The sequence below is a fragment of the Nannospalax galili genome, unplaced genomic scaffold (genome assembly GCF_000622305.1).
Source record: "Nannospalax galili isolate Female #2095 unplaced genomic scaffold, S.galili_v1.0 scaffold362, whole genome shotgun sequence".
Classification (NCBI taxonomy): domain Eukaryota; kingdom Metazoa; phylum Chordata; class Mammalia; order Rodentia; family Spalacidae; genus Nannospalax; species Nannospalax galili.
The window spans coordinates 1,242,090-1,255,957 of NW_008348785.1; the positions used below are offsets into that span (position 1 = coordinate 1,242,090).

General features: G+C 47.4%; 2 protein-coding genes across 3 annotated transcripts in view; one reads left to right on the plus strand and one right to left on the minus strand.

Moving 5' to 3' along the window:
* Positions 1-2: 2 nt before the first annotated feature.
* Positions 3-9,364, minus strand: Bccip (BRCA2 and CDKN1A interacting protein). Its single transcript, XM_008845991.3, has 7 exons — positions 9,064-9,364; positions 7,308-7,382; positions 6,381-6,461; positions 4,990-5,079; positions 3,885-4,072; positions 1,941-2,115; positions 3-437 (listed from the first exon to the last, which is right to left on the minus strand). The coding sequence occupies exons 1-7, from the start codon at positions 9,217-9,219 to the stop codon at positions 267-269; spliced, it is 936 nt and encodes a 311-aa protein (XP_008844213.1). The 5' UTR covers positions 9,220-9,364; the 3' UTR covers positions 3-266.
* Positions 9,365-9,642: 278 nt separating this feature from the next.
* The window catches only part of Uros (uroporphyrinogen III synthase), a 27,669-nt gene continuing 23,443 nt past the window's right edge, over positions 9,643-13,868 (plus strand). For both annotated transcript variants that reach the window (XM_008845993.3, XM_008845995.3), the window contains exon 1: positions 9,643-9,889. The gene's annotated coding sequence lies outside the window, so the exon portion shown is untranslated. The remainder of the gene's footprint in view (positions 9,890-13,868) is intronic.

Consider the following 13,868-nt stretch of genomic DNA (forward strand, 5'->3'; position numbering starts at 1 on the left):
TCAAAAGACAAAAATAGGTGTTTTTATTAAGTTCTAAAAATTACTACATGTTTTTCTTATTGGAAGTTTTTAATCAACTCTTCATTATTTGACCAAAATTTTAAAAAGAAAAGTATTTTGTAAATGTGTCACAGACACATGGAACAGAACCCTACTTTTTGTAGAGGACTTTAATCTGAATAAAGTCGTGAGTTTCTCAGTAAATCTCCACTGGGTTTTCTGGTAAATGTACATAAACAAGCCCATCACTGTCCAGGGGAAATGAACTAGACAGACAGATGGTCTTTCAGTTTCTCCATGATCTCATTCATCTCGTCACCTGGAATTAGCATCACAGTTCGCAAGGGCTTCATGGGCACGTCATCGAAAGACCACCTGCCTCCCAAACGAGTGTCGCTCTCCTCCTGCACCGAGTAGCTGAACTTCAGGACTGCCTTCTGCAGCAAGAGAGGCACGAGGTACGGTGTGGACAACCCAAGGCAAAACTACAACCCACAGCAACAATACGTTTGGCGTAAGTTTAAGTGGTAACAACACAAAACTCAGAATAAAGTTCAAATGTGATGTTTCAGGGAGAAATTATAAAACACTTTTCAAACAGACTTTAACTCGCATGAAGGACACAGATTAAAGCATGCCACTTCCAAGGCAAACAGGCAGCAAACACTACAGGTACTACAGGTGCCCGGAGGCCCTCACAGTCAGCATCACCTTCCACCCTTAGGCTAACCCTGTGACAGGTGACATGTGGACAGAACTGTCCTCACATGCTGACCATCTACTCTGGCAGCTCCCTTGGCATAAGGGTGTTATGGAGTTTGCAGAGCCAGACCATGCTGAGACCCACACATACCTTGAAATGGCTTACACTTGAAACAATCCATTTTTGCTATTTTTTTCCTGTGTGTGGTACATGCATGTGCGTGTGGGGGTAGATGTGTGTGTGGGGGTAGATGTGCGTGTGGAGGCCAGAGGAAGATGTCCATCGGGCATCTTCAACCTTACTGCCTTGAGACAGTGTCTCACTGAACTGAAGCTCACTATTTCAGCTAGGCTGGCTGACCAGCTGGCTTTTTGCATGGGTGCTGGGTATTCAAACTCAAGCTCTCGTGCTGTGTAACAGACCAATCCATCTCCTCAGCCCCGTTTTTGCTATTTACTTCTTGGAAAACCAGGGCAAAGCTGACCCCAGTTTGATCCCAGAATCACCTAAAAAAGCAAGGCAGTGGGCATCTGTAATCCCAGCACTCCTGGAAGGCAGACACAGGAGAACCCCTGAAAGCTCACCACCAGCTAGCCTGGAGCAGCAGCAGAAACGACCCTGCCTCAACAAGGTGGAAGGCGAGAACTCTCCAGAAAGCTGTCCCCTGACCTCCACAAGCACGCCATGGCACATGTGCACCCATAGTCATACACACATATGTATGTACGCACAAACAGAAAACAGTGTTAATTATTCAATTCAGGAAAATCAGTTACCCCTCATTCATTTCAAGATTTTTGAAAAGGACAGTGTGAGAAAGAATATAGGAAATGTCTGCGATTCGGCTGTCCATCACAGTACAGAGCGTACATAGATAATGGAGGTGAGTGAACCCACCAGTGGGCGATAGCCACACCTAAAGACAGAGCAGCCATGATCGCCTCTAGTCACACACAGCTGCAAAATGGGCAAATTCTCAAAATCAAAACATGCACACATGGCTTGGTCCAGAACAGAGATGCTCACCATAAGCTTAGAGTACCTAATGGGTCTCAGCCCCACCACTACAGTGCACCCTGGTGAGCAGCCTTCTGGGTACACAAGTGTCCGACCATATGTAAGACAGCAGCCAGGACCAAGAGACAATCATAGTGGACCGAAGGACTTTGGCACGCAGTACAACAGATCTTGACGAGTCTCAAGAAAGCCCTGACAGCTCAGCATATGAAGCCCTTACCTCATAGAAAAATTCTTCCTCTGCATTTGCGAACATTAACACCTCCTGCTTTTGGCTGCTCTGCCTCTTTTGGGAACTGGGTTTTCCGGCTTCCACAAATGTCTTACTAATCATCAGGTAGAAGTAGCACTTCCCACATGGCTTATTCGTCCTGTGAGCCTCTGCTAGTTCTTTCCTGCGAGGCACACACACCACAGGTTAATCTGTCCACAGGCCAGAGCTCACAGCAGATGGCTGACTTATGCCATCGGCTACACTGCAGAACACGATGGCACCACTTCGTTTACCACAGAAGATGAGTTTATACAGATAACACAACAGGTAACAGATGAGTCTCAGAGTCACTCAAACATTATTGTTTTATGTAGAGTTAAAAATAACCTGAATTTAAGCCAGGCATGGTGGATTATCACACACCTTTAATCCCAGCACTCAGGAGACAGAGGCAGGAGGACCTCTGTGAGTTCAAGGCCAGCCTCGTCTACATAGCCAGTTCCAGGCCAACTGGGGCTGCAGGGAGACCTTGACTCAAAAAGATTAATCAATAAATAACCTAAATTTTAAACATCATGAACATATGACTAACATGTTCAAAGGCATACAGTCACAGCCCCAATGGCACCAGTCTGTGACCAGTCTCCATCACTAGTTCTGACACACTGCAGAAAATGCACCCGTGTGGACACCCGACATTCTAGGATAATCAATGGAATGGCAATGAAATGTCTTCCTTCCAAAACTGACATCTGGCTGGTGCTAAACAAAAGCGTCGTATGTTTAGAACAACCCACTTCAGCTCCAACACTGATGCAGCAGAAAGCAGATCAAGCTCCTGAGGCCAGGAAGGGGTGAGCCCCAGCTATTTAGGGAAAAAAAAAAAAAAAGCACATAGGGCAGAGCCTGAGCTGCAGCTGGGTGCAGGCGGGAGACGGGTAGACTGCGGAGCTGAACCAGGGAGGAGCAAACAGGAAGACTGCGAGGGTGCAGTTCCCGTCCCACTGCCAGGTGCTCTCGGAGAACACTGTCTGCTCCTCAGGCCTGTGCTTTGAAGCATAGGCAATGCGATTATTCTTAGTTCACTTTACTTGCTATATTTTATAGTTCTTGTATTTAAGTATTTTTCACATTCAGAGTTGGAGAGATGGCTTAGTGGTTAAGAGCACTGGCTGCTCTTACAGAGGACCTGGGTTCAATTCCCAGCACATACACGGCAGCTAACAACATTTATAACTCCAGTTCCAGGGGATCCAACACCCTCTGTGGCCTCTGCAGGCATTGCATGAACGTGGTATACTTACATACATGTAGGCAAAACACTCATACACATAAAAATAAATTTAAAAAACTTTTTTTCCAAACTTAAAACTCCTATATTAAATGGCAAAAACCCAAGAAGTGGGAGTGAATATTAGGGCTGTGGTTTTATTAGTTATAAAAGATACCAGCCAGGCACAGTGGCATACACCTTTAGTCCCAGCACTCAGGAGGCAGAGGCAGGCAAATCTCTGTGAGATCAAGGCCAGCCTTGTCTATAAAGTGAGTGCCAGGTCAGCTGGGCTACAGGGAGACCCTGTCTCAAAAAGACAAAAAAGATACCAATGGAATTTAGGAATGTGACCTGTTTTGTTATTAATCATTCAACATTTTGTTAAGTTAAACAAAATGAAAGTGAAAACTGTCAGTCAAATATGAACTCTAGGAAATTCATCAACTTTTATGAATCACCTGAATTTTTAAAGGCACTAAAATGACTGTCACCAATAACTGGAAGCATTCAAGGAGCTGATCACTAGAAATGAGTGTGCCGCACAGAGGGCCTACTGGGCCCCCTCACTCTACACTTACCGTGGCCTGGGCTCCAGCTCTTTCTGCACCAACCCATGCATTTCAAGTGTCAAATTCTGAATCTACTTGGAAAAAATGAGGCCCCTCCCAGAGACTCACTGAAGCTGCTGGTGCATAGGCAGAGCAATCTGCGGAGGGACGTTAATGAATCTTTCACTGAGCAGAAAGCCCACAGGTTTGGCAGTATCATTCAAAAGTTGGTCCAGCTGTTCAACCATGCTCTTTGCACAGTTCTTCTCACAGAAGCTCAGAACCAACTCTTTGATTTGTTCAGCACACGGAGTACCCTGGAAAACAAAGAGATCGCTTTGTGGTTCACAGATTGGAGGTTTCCTCCTACAGCCTTTAAAACTGGAGTGTTTTCAGTGCTGACTGCTGAAGTATTTCCCAAAAGTAAGTACACCTGCTTAATTAGCATCCTGTGATCAGTGGGAATACAAGGTTCTCATTAACACTCACACGCTGGATTGGCACTCCTGCTCTATCTCCAGAAGCAGATGGAAATTAACTGGAGAGTTCATTTTAAAATTGTCACCTCCGTCTTATTCTCTAGAGAATAAAATAGTTGGCACAGTTTTTATTAGAGTTCATGACTGAGTCAATAAAGAGAGATGATCAAATAGAAGTAACTGCTAAGTGCCGCCCCCAGCTTTGGAAAGCCCATGAACAAAGCCCCACAGTATCCACAGTCTTAGTAGCAAAGACCAGCTGCAGAGGCACTGCCAAAAGACCCTGTCAGCTGTCAGGAAGGTGGAGTGCCAGAGCTTGAAATGCTTGGTGGCTGCGTGCCAGGAGGAATCAGCTTTAAGCTAGGCACAAATTATTCCAAAGGACGATCCCACACTGAAAATGCAGTAAGAGCCCGTATCCTAATAGTATCATTCTCTGGGGACTGGAGAGATGGCTTAGTGGTTAAGAACACTAGTGGTTCTTTCAGAAGACCCGGGTTCAAATCCCAGCACCCACATGGCAGCTAACAACTGTCTGTAACTCTAGTTCCAGGGGAATCTGACAGCCTCTTCTGACCTCCACGGGCATTGCACGACAAGTATGCTCTTACTTACATGCACGCTATACACACACACACACACATAAAATAAATACAATTTAAAAAAAAATAATCATTCTCTGGCATAGAAGACTCCATTGTGACAATGCATCAAAGAAAGGAATAAGCTTTCAAACGGCACCCAGTGAAACTAACCTTTCTTTCGGTTAAATTTAAAAGGCTTATGAAGCCAAAGATCTCATCCTCATCCGCTTCATCACCGCTGTCTTCGGAAATGTCTGTTTGCTATTTTAGAAAGGAAAGAGCACTTCAGTTTGTACATGTAATGCCAGCCCCACTGTTCTCACTTTTGAAACCACACCCTGCCCTGCTGCAGGCCCACAAGCCCTCTGTTCTCAATGCCGATCCCTGGATCCCTCGTCCAAGTCACAGACACTTCCTCACGGCACTCCAGAACGCAGCCTGGCACGTGGAATACATGCTGAATGAAGGAGACAAAACAGTCTACTGCTTCCACACCACTCCGTGATGGCCTCCAACCTGTTCTGGTGGGAAGGCCCAAAGTCCCAGGGGCCTTCAGCACCACTGGCTGCTAGGACTTGTGTACAACCCTTGCCAGGATGTCTTAAGTTCAAGAAAACAAGATAACAGAAAAATGGACAATGGGAAGGTAACTCATGATCCAGCCCTGGTCTCCAAGATCAACACCTGACAGTTTCCCTGTACTTCAGAAGACACCCAGCTAATGTGGCAAAGGCCATGCAGGAACATCCCCACTCCTGAGCCTCCTCAGCTAACATGACACAGAGCAGGAACCAAGATGAATCGTCTCCACTGACTCCAGTCCAAATGGCGATCACAAACCAAATAGATGCTTGTGGCAATCCTACAACACTGAGCTGTGGGGTTGTTATACAGCAACGGGGAAGCAGGAGAGCCCCAGATGACAGCAGCAGAGGCGGGACACCGCAGCTGACCGGCAGCAGAGGCAGGACCGTGCTGGGTCCTCGCTGTGTTGGGCTCCAGAACAGCTAGACAACTGCTTCTTCCTTTAGTGCTTTCACAAAAGCATCTGCGGCTTTTCCTTCTCCCGCTCCAGCCATCCTTGTCTCCTCTGCGACCTGCCGCTTGTTTTGCTCATTCAAGCACTGCTGACATGAGAGGGTGCCTGCCTCCGCCTCCCTCGGCCATCCTAAATACTTGTATGACCTCAGTGACCAGTCACCTGCTAGAAACCCCAAGGCTCCAGCCCACCTCTCAGTATCTCCCTTGTGTACCCAGCACCCCACTCAAAAATGTACCAATCCTGTGTCACCCACACCACCTGCCCCGAGTCTACCCTCCATGTTTACTATCCTGGTTGCTCTCACCAGAAGCTCAGGCATCATCCATGACTTTTCTCTCTTGCTAAGAACCGAGCACAGTAAACCCACCATCGCTCACCTCCCAAGTGTCTTCTAAGTCAGCCCAGTCCTGTCTTCCACTGCCACTGCCTGGATGGCTGAACTTAACAACCCTGGACCACTGCCGTGGCCTCTGGCCAGTCAGAGCTGAGCAGAGTAAGGAGTGAGGGACCCACTGCTCACCTTAATCACACTCCCAACGTGATTCTGCTGAATCAGGAGATCTGTGAGTTCTGCAGTGTTCACAGGAGCCTTCAGGAAAAGCTAAAAGAAAGTAAATGGTTTAAATTAAGATCAAAGAATAATTTCTAATAAACAATCAAATCCTTTAGTAAAAATTTTTTTAAAATTTAATGACTTGACCAAGATGACCCAGAAAAGTAACTCCAAAAGGAAAAGAAAAAAACAGAGTCAAAGAAATTTTAGGAGCTGGGCGTAGTGGCACGCCTTTAGTCCCAGCACTTGGGAGGCAGAGGCAGGCGCATCTCTGTGAGTTCAAGACCAGCCTGGCCTACACAGCAAATGCCAGGCCAGCGGGGGCTACAGGGAGACCCTGTCTCAAAAAGACCAAATAAATAAATAGCTGGGGGTGGTGGTGCACACCTTTAATCCTCAGGAAGCAGAGGCAGGCAGATCTCTGTGAGTTCCAGGCCAGCTAGGGTTATAGGAAGACCCCATCTCAAAAAAAAAAAAAAAAAAAAAAAAAAAAAAAAGAAACACAAAAAAAAAAAAACACAAAAAAACCAAAAAAATAAATAAATAGAATTCTTTTGCCCAACAGAGATTGAATGTGAACTAGAGAAAACAGAATAATAGCTCAAGTAGTTACCTCAAGAGGGTATTTCAGAATACAACAAACTTAGTTAGGGGAGGGAATCAAGGAGCAGAGGTGCAGACCCAGCAGCCGCCAGGGAAGAGAAGGCCAAGTGCAGAGGACAGAAACGCAGACGCCATATTTCCATAGGGGAGCAAGAGTGGGCACCTGTGTGGGAGGACCTGTATTTCCCTAGGGAGTGGGCCCTGCATGGGAGGACCTGTATTTCTCTAGGGAGTGGGCCCTGTGTGAGAGGGCCGTAGGGGAGCACAGATGTGTGGAGTGGAAGACATTACCTGCTGCAGCAGTTTCTTAATGCCATCATGGTCGTTATCTGAGATGGAATAAGCTTCAAAGTCAACGTTCACTTCCTATTAGGAGCACACAAAGGTCATCCTACATAGCGTTCCAAGAGGAGTCAGGCAATATTTTCCACTTTGCAAAGTTTTATTTTTCTTCAACTTCCATTCTTTAGGTCTGTTCTCTATTACTTATCTACAGAAAATGCTTGGTGGCAAGGAGTCAAAAATGTGAAAATGGGGACTGGAGAGATTAATGAGACCCAGCAGTTAAGAGCACTGGCCGCTCTTGCAGAGGACCCGGCCAGGTTCAATCCCAGCACCCGCATGGTGGCTCACATGTGTAACTCCAGTTCTAGAGCCCTCTTCTGACCTCTGTGGGCTCCTGTACACATATGGTACACATACATATGCTCAGGCATAGGCACATACATAAAATAAGTAAATCTTAAAATAAAGACACACATGCTGGGATAAAAGCCACAATGGCTGCAGAAAACAGAGGCCTTTCCTACTCCTCCCTTAGGTCACTGTCAAGCAGGAGACATAAGATGTGCTTGGTTGGATTTTCCTCCACATAACTACATACACATTTTCCCTTCACTTGTGTGATTTTACTTGTAAGTCCTAACTTCATGAGGTTGATATGAGAATTAAATGCAAAATGCATAGAACCTGGAAGTCATGAGGCAGTATTACCCTTACCATCTAGAGAGCAAAGTCTTACAGGTAAAGGTACTGTTCAGTTGTATGCACTTTAAATGTTCATAAATACTGTCAAATTACCCTTCGAAAAGACGGCACCAATTTATACCCCACCCCACCACCAGTGAGTGCTCCTCTTCCTGCACCACCACTAGGGTGGGCCACTACAGTAAACATGGTCTTAGTCACCGGCAGTCTATTACATTTCCATGTTAACCCCAAGACAATAAAGAGATGAGGCCCGGTGTGGTGGCACAGGTCTTTAATCCCAGCACTCGGGAGGCAGAGGCAGAGGCAGGCAGATCTCTGAGTTCAAGGCCAGCCTGGTCTTCATAGTGAGTTCCAGGCCAGCTGGGGCTACAGGGAGACCCTGTCTCAAAACAAACAAACAAACAAACAAACAAACAAACAAACAAAAAAAAAAAGGCTGGAGAGATGCCTCAGCAGGTACTAGGTAGTAATAAATATGAAGAAAGCACCCCAGATCTGTGAGGCCATAAATTCAAACACTCTGGGCAGGTCAGCTGCCCCAGGAAGGCAGAAAATACAGCCTCGGTGAGATGTACACAAAGGAAAAACTTTGGAGCTAGAGAGACGGCTCAACAATCAAGATCGCTTAGTGCTCTTGCAGAAGACTGCATTTGGTTCCTAGGTCCCACGTGGCAGCTCACAACGCTCTTCAATTCCAGTTTCAGGGGATCTCATCCCCTCCTCTGGAGTCCACGGGCACTGCACGCACAGGTGCACTTAGCCGCAAGCAAAACGCTCACATACATAAAATAAAAACAAATTTTTTTACCCTCCTCCCCAAACAGAAAACGTTTGCAGGAACGTCTGAACAGGAGGACCGATCAGGAAGCACTCAGAACTGCCAGTGCGCAGCCTGCAACCGCTCCGGAGAAGAGGACGCCCGCGGCTGTCTGCTCGCCTGGGCTTCCGCCGGCCGCTGACCCGCCGGGCTTCGGAGCTCTGCGCGTAGACCCCGCGCGTGCGTCCAGCTTCCCAGCCGCCGCGGCAGGTCCGCAGCACACCGGTCACGTGCTCTCACCTGGTCCACGAGCTCGTCCTCCTCGTCGTCGTCACTGTCCTGCTCGTCCTCGTCCTCGCCCTCGCCCTCCACCTCATCCTGCTCGGAGTCCTCGCCGTGGACTTGGGGTCCCCGCTCCACGCTCGCCAGCGCTCGCCTCTTGGCCCTGGACGCCATCTTGCGGCCCCCACGGCGCCTGCGCAGTCCACACCGCCTACCGTCCGGACCTCGGAGCCGGGCGGGGTGGGGACCGAGACGTTCTAGCTCAGGCGTCCGTTCGAGTCTTCGCCTTGCGGCCTCGGCCTGGCCTTCCGGCCCAGTCCTTCCGGGATGCGGTGCGCATGCGCACCCTCGCCGCGGTGCCGGCCTCCGGGGTGCGTCGGCGCTGCGGTGCGAGCTGGCCGCCAGGGACCTCGAGATCCCTCCCCGCGAGGTAGGTGCGGCGGCCCACGGGCCCACCGGCACGGACGCGCGCTGCCCTGCGCGAGGCCGACGGACTTCGCAGGGGTCGGCCCCGCGGTCTCTGCCCACGGTCGTTGCTAACACGCTGGTCCAGGTGGTCGCACACCCACCTGTTGGAGGACGAGGACCGCGGACGGACTTCCGGTGCCCCCGCCGCCAGTTGTGGCTGCAGCACCGGCCAGGGGTCCGGTCTGTTTCCGAGGCCGGGCTCTCCCTAGGAAGAGATTCCCTGCTGGTCCAAACCTGTGCGGAAGAAAGCGCACCTGCCGTCAACGGACCACCCATCGCAGCTCCCCTTAAAGGCTGGGACATCACTGATTTAAAACATCAGCTTATCATAGGATCTTTGGTTCTTTTTCTCTCCAAAACAAAGGCAGTGCATCAGGTGAGTCCGATTCCATAACGGGTGAGCTGCCCCTAGTAGTGAGGAGGCCGTTGCCAAAAAACCTCAGTGAGTTGTGGTCCTTAGGAGGTAGTCAGAATGCCAAGCCCAGAGTCCACGATGGTGTCCCGTGAGGCTCTTGCCTACTAGGCTATATCATGGGCAGTTATGTACATCAGGGTTCCACATTTGAGAGTAGCTTAGAGTCGCCCCCTTACGTTCTGGTAATGGACACCCATCACAAGGCTACGACTAGAAAAAAATAAAACGTCGATAGAATTGTATTGAGAAGGCTAGGCTTAGTGGCACACGCCTTTAATCCCGGCACTGGGAGACAGGCAGGCAGATCTCTGTGAGTTCAAGGCCAGCCTGGTCTACATAGTGAGTTCCAGGCCAGCTGGGGCTACAAAAAGACCCTGTCTCAAAAAGACCGAAAAAAAAAGAAAGAAAGAAATAGGAAACATTTAAAAAAAGAAAGAAAGAAATACAAAGCTCTCATTGACCTCTGTAATCCAGCCATACCTATTCTGTCCTAGGGACACCCTGGACTCCTCCTGACGCTTGGACATTTCTCTTTACTGTCATTCAGATGGTGGTCAGGAATTTTTGAAAGCAGGACCTGATGCTTGCTAGGCAGAACACTGTAGGCTGTTTCTCTGGCCTGTGCTATTCCCATTCAGATCTCAAATCAGAGATCACCTCCCCAGAACTGTCTCCCTGGAGCCTGGAGAGGTAACTGATAGTTGTCAGCATCCCACTTACTACCTATGACCTCACAGCACTTTAGTACCTGAAATCATCTCATACCTCCAGTAAATCCTGAAGACCTGATTTCCCTGAGGGAGTTTCCAGGCCCAGGGGACTTGGCTTCACTGCCTGACAACTGAATAGAAACGTGAGAGATTAGCTTGTTGTTTTATTTTTTAAGCTTTACTGAAATACCCTGTGAAGAATTGGGGACCTATGTGACTTAGCCTGGGACCTTGGCAGGGACATAGCAGGGACTGGATAGAACTGCACACAAGGAGTACCTGTTTCCCACACTGTCATGCTTCAGCTTTTTAATCCCCACTCTTGTTGCTTGCATTTTGGGCCCCCAAAGTTCTTTGGCAGAAAGTGCTGTTACTTGCCACTAAATGATATAACAAATTCCTAGAGTCCCCACTGGAAGGTGTGTTGGAATTCAAGTAGAGAAACAGAACCAAGAAAAGATATATATGAGATGTGTTAGAAGGGATTGCCTTGTACCACTGTGGAGGTCAGTAAGGCAAGTGGGAATCCACTGTAAAAACCTACAAGAAGGGCGGGCCAGTGGGATGCAGGCTGGGGCTCTGTATAAGCTGAAGCTGTGCCCACAGGTAGAATTCTTCCCACGCTTGGGAGCCCCAGTTCTGCTCTTGGCGAAGATTCTGAACTGACTGGCTCAGGCTCACCCACATTTTCTAGGGTAATCACCCTTCTAAAAGTGCATTGGTGGTGGGCTTAGTCATATCTCCAAAATGCCTCCACAGCAGCATGTACATCACCGTTTGTAGGTAACTAGGAACGGTAGCTGTTGGTTTGTTTTCCATAGCTGTGGCTCAAATGTATGGGAGAACAACATGGAGGAAATGATGATTCTGTCTTGGTTCATGGTTTCAGATTCCAGTCTGGGATAAGGCTGGTTCTGCATAGCAGGAAATGCAAGCTTTTCCTCTTCCTCTTCATCCCACCCAGCCGCTGTCTACTGTATAGGATGGGGCCACCTGTATTCAGGGCAGGTCTTCCTCCTTTAATGCTCTTTGAAAATTCTCTAACAGCCATACCCAGAGGTATGCTTTACTGATCTAGGTACTTCTCAGCCCAGTCAAGGCATGGTAATTTATATAATCCCAGCAATCTGGAGATTGATCCAGGAGATTACCTTAAATTCCAGGTCAGCCTGGGCTCCATAATTCCAAGCCAGCCTGGACTGTATTACAGTGTGACATCTTGTTTCTAAAAATTGAAAAAAAAAAATTGAAAAAAATATGGTTTACTCTCACAAGCCTAGCAGAACAAAGTCACACCTGAACGTGACCATCACAGGACAGGCTCCTGATTTCTGGGTGAGACATTTTGAAAACTGCAGGAATAACAGGAACTGTGTTGCCCATTTTCTCAAATCCTCAGTTTCTCTGACACCTTGACAGCAATAACTAAAACATAATTCATAATTCTTAATGAACTAGGTTTTGTTGCTTAGATGCATTTAGGTGCATCTCATTTTGAGCCAGATTTCCAACAATGTTCCATAGATGAATATTTCCGCAGTATAATTAGTAGTAACTTGTCAATCGTGGCTCCTAGAGTTCACACATTTCTGCTTCCAAGTGTTTGCTGTTGACTCCTGAGTAGTTGACTCCTGAGAGTAGTGACAGTGCATAGTGTTTATCAAGTAACTGGCTGATGCATCTAATGCTTTTGAGGGATGATGGTCTTCTCAAGATTTACTCTGCAGATCTTCCTTACTTGTTTGCAGCCTTTGAGTGATTTTGATACGCTTCCCTATAACATGAGGAATAGAATGCTCATAACATTTTCTGATGAGTAAAGAATGAGTAAATAGCATCTCTGGATGGCCCAGCCCCACAGCTTCCTGGAGCCAGCAGCTTGCCTGGGTAGGTTTGGCTGCTGCGTCCACCCAGCCTTGACTCCCCGAGTCTCATTCACCCTCCCAGTTCCCCCACCCCATCTCTCCTCCTAGCAAGGGGTCTGGCACATTTCCTGTCTTGACACCCCAGACCTCTGGACTGACCTCTTAGCCCACAATCCCCACTGCTTTCTGACCCTTTGTGTCCAGACCAACCCAATTCCTCCCTGTAGTCCCCAGGTGCCCCCAGGCCTCTTCTCACCCCCATCTCCCTTTGCATCCCTGGGGACCAGCATTTTCCTGGGCCCTGCTCCCAGGCCAGCCCAGCCCTCGAATTCCTAAGGCTAGCATCTTTCCTGGAGGGATTCAGACCTTAGGAGAAAGCCTGAGAGCATCTGATCCCCATCCAACTTGGGCCTCTGTGGGAACTCCTGAAAAGCAAGACGAAAGCAATCTGGCCATTCCAATATAAAATCAAGAGATAGAACCTGAAGCCTAGACCAACCAGCTTTTCATGCCCAACAAATAAACCACAAAGACACATAAAGTTTACAAAAAGAAGCAGACCAAAACTCAACAAATGAAGACTTGAGTCTCACACAAGAACCAGAATCTACAAAAGAAATCTACATGTCAAAGTCACAGAGAAAAAATAATAACATGACAAATCAAAATAATATATCCCCACCAAGTACCAACAGTCCTCTAGAGGAGTACAATGAGAACTCCCTAGAGATAACACAGGACATGGAACTCAAAAGAACAATTATAAACATGATAAAAGAATTCAGTGAATATGAAGCACATACAAATCAAAGAACTGAAAGAAGATAGGGATAAACTTCTGAATGAATTCAGAAAAGAGAAAGATTGAAGAATGCTCAGGCTGAAATGAAGAAGGAAGTGAAATACTCATTAAGCCAATTAGAAATGACAGGAGAAAGCCTCACCAATAGAATGAAATAGAAAACAGACTATCAAGACTGGAAGATAAAGTGGTTGAATTAGACCACTCAAGCAAAGATTATGAAAAATTTAAGAAAACACAGAATGGAATATGCAGGAATTGTGTGACACCATAAAAAGGCCAAACTTACAAATTATAGACGTACAGGAAGGAGCAGAATCTCGGGATAATGGTATGGACCAGATCTTCAACAGGATTGTAGAAGAAAATTTCCCAACATTAAAGAAAGACATTCCCATACAAATACAAGAAGCATATATGTATTAGTCAGGGTTCTCCAAAGAAACAGAACCAGTAGAATGAATATATATGTATAGAAGTTTATCAGCTTAGCTCACAGGATAGAGTCCGAGTAGTCCAACAGTGGCTGCACCACACTGGAGAGGCTGAGAATCCATAGTCGC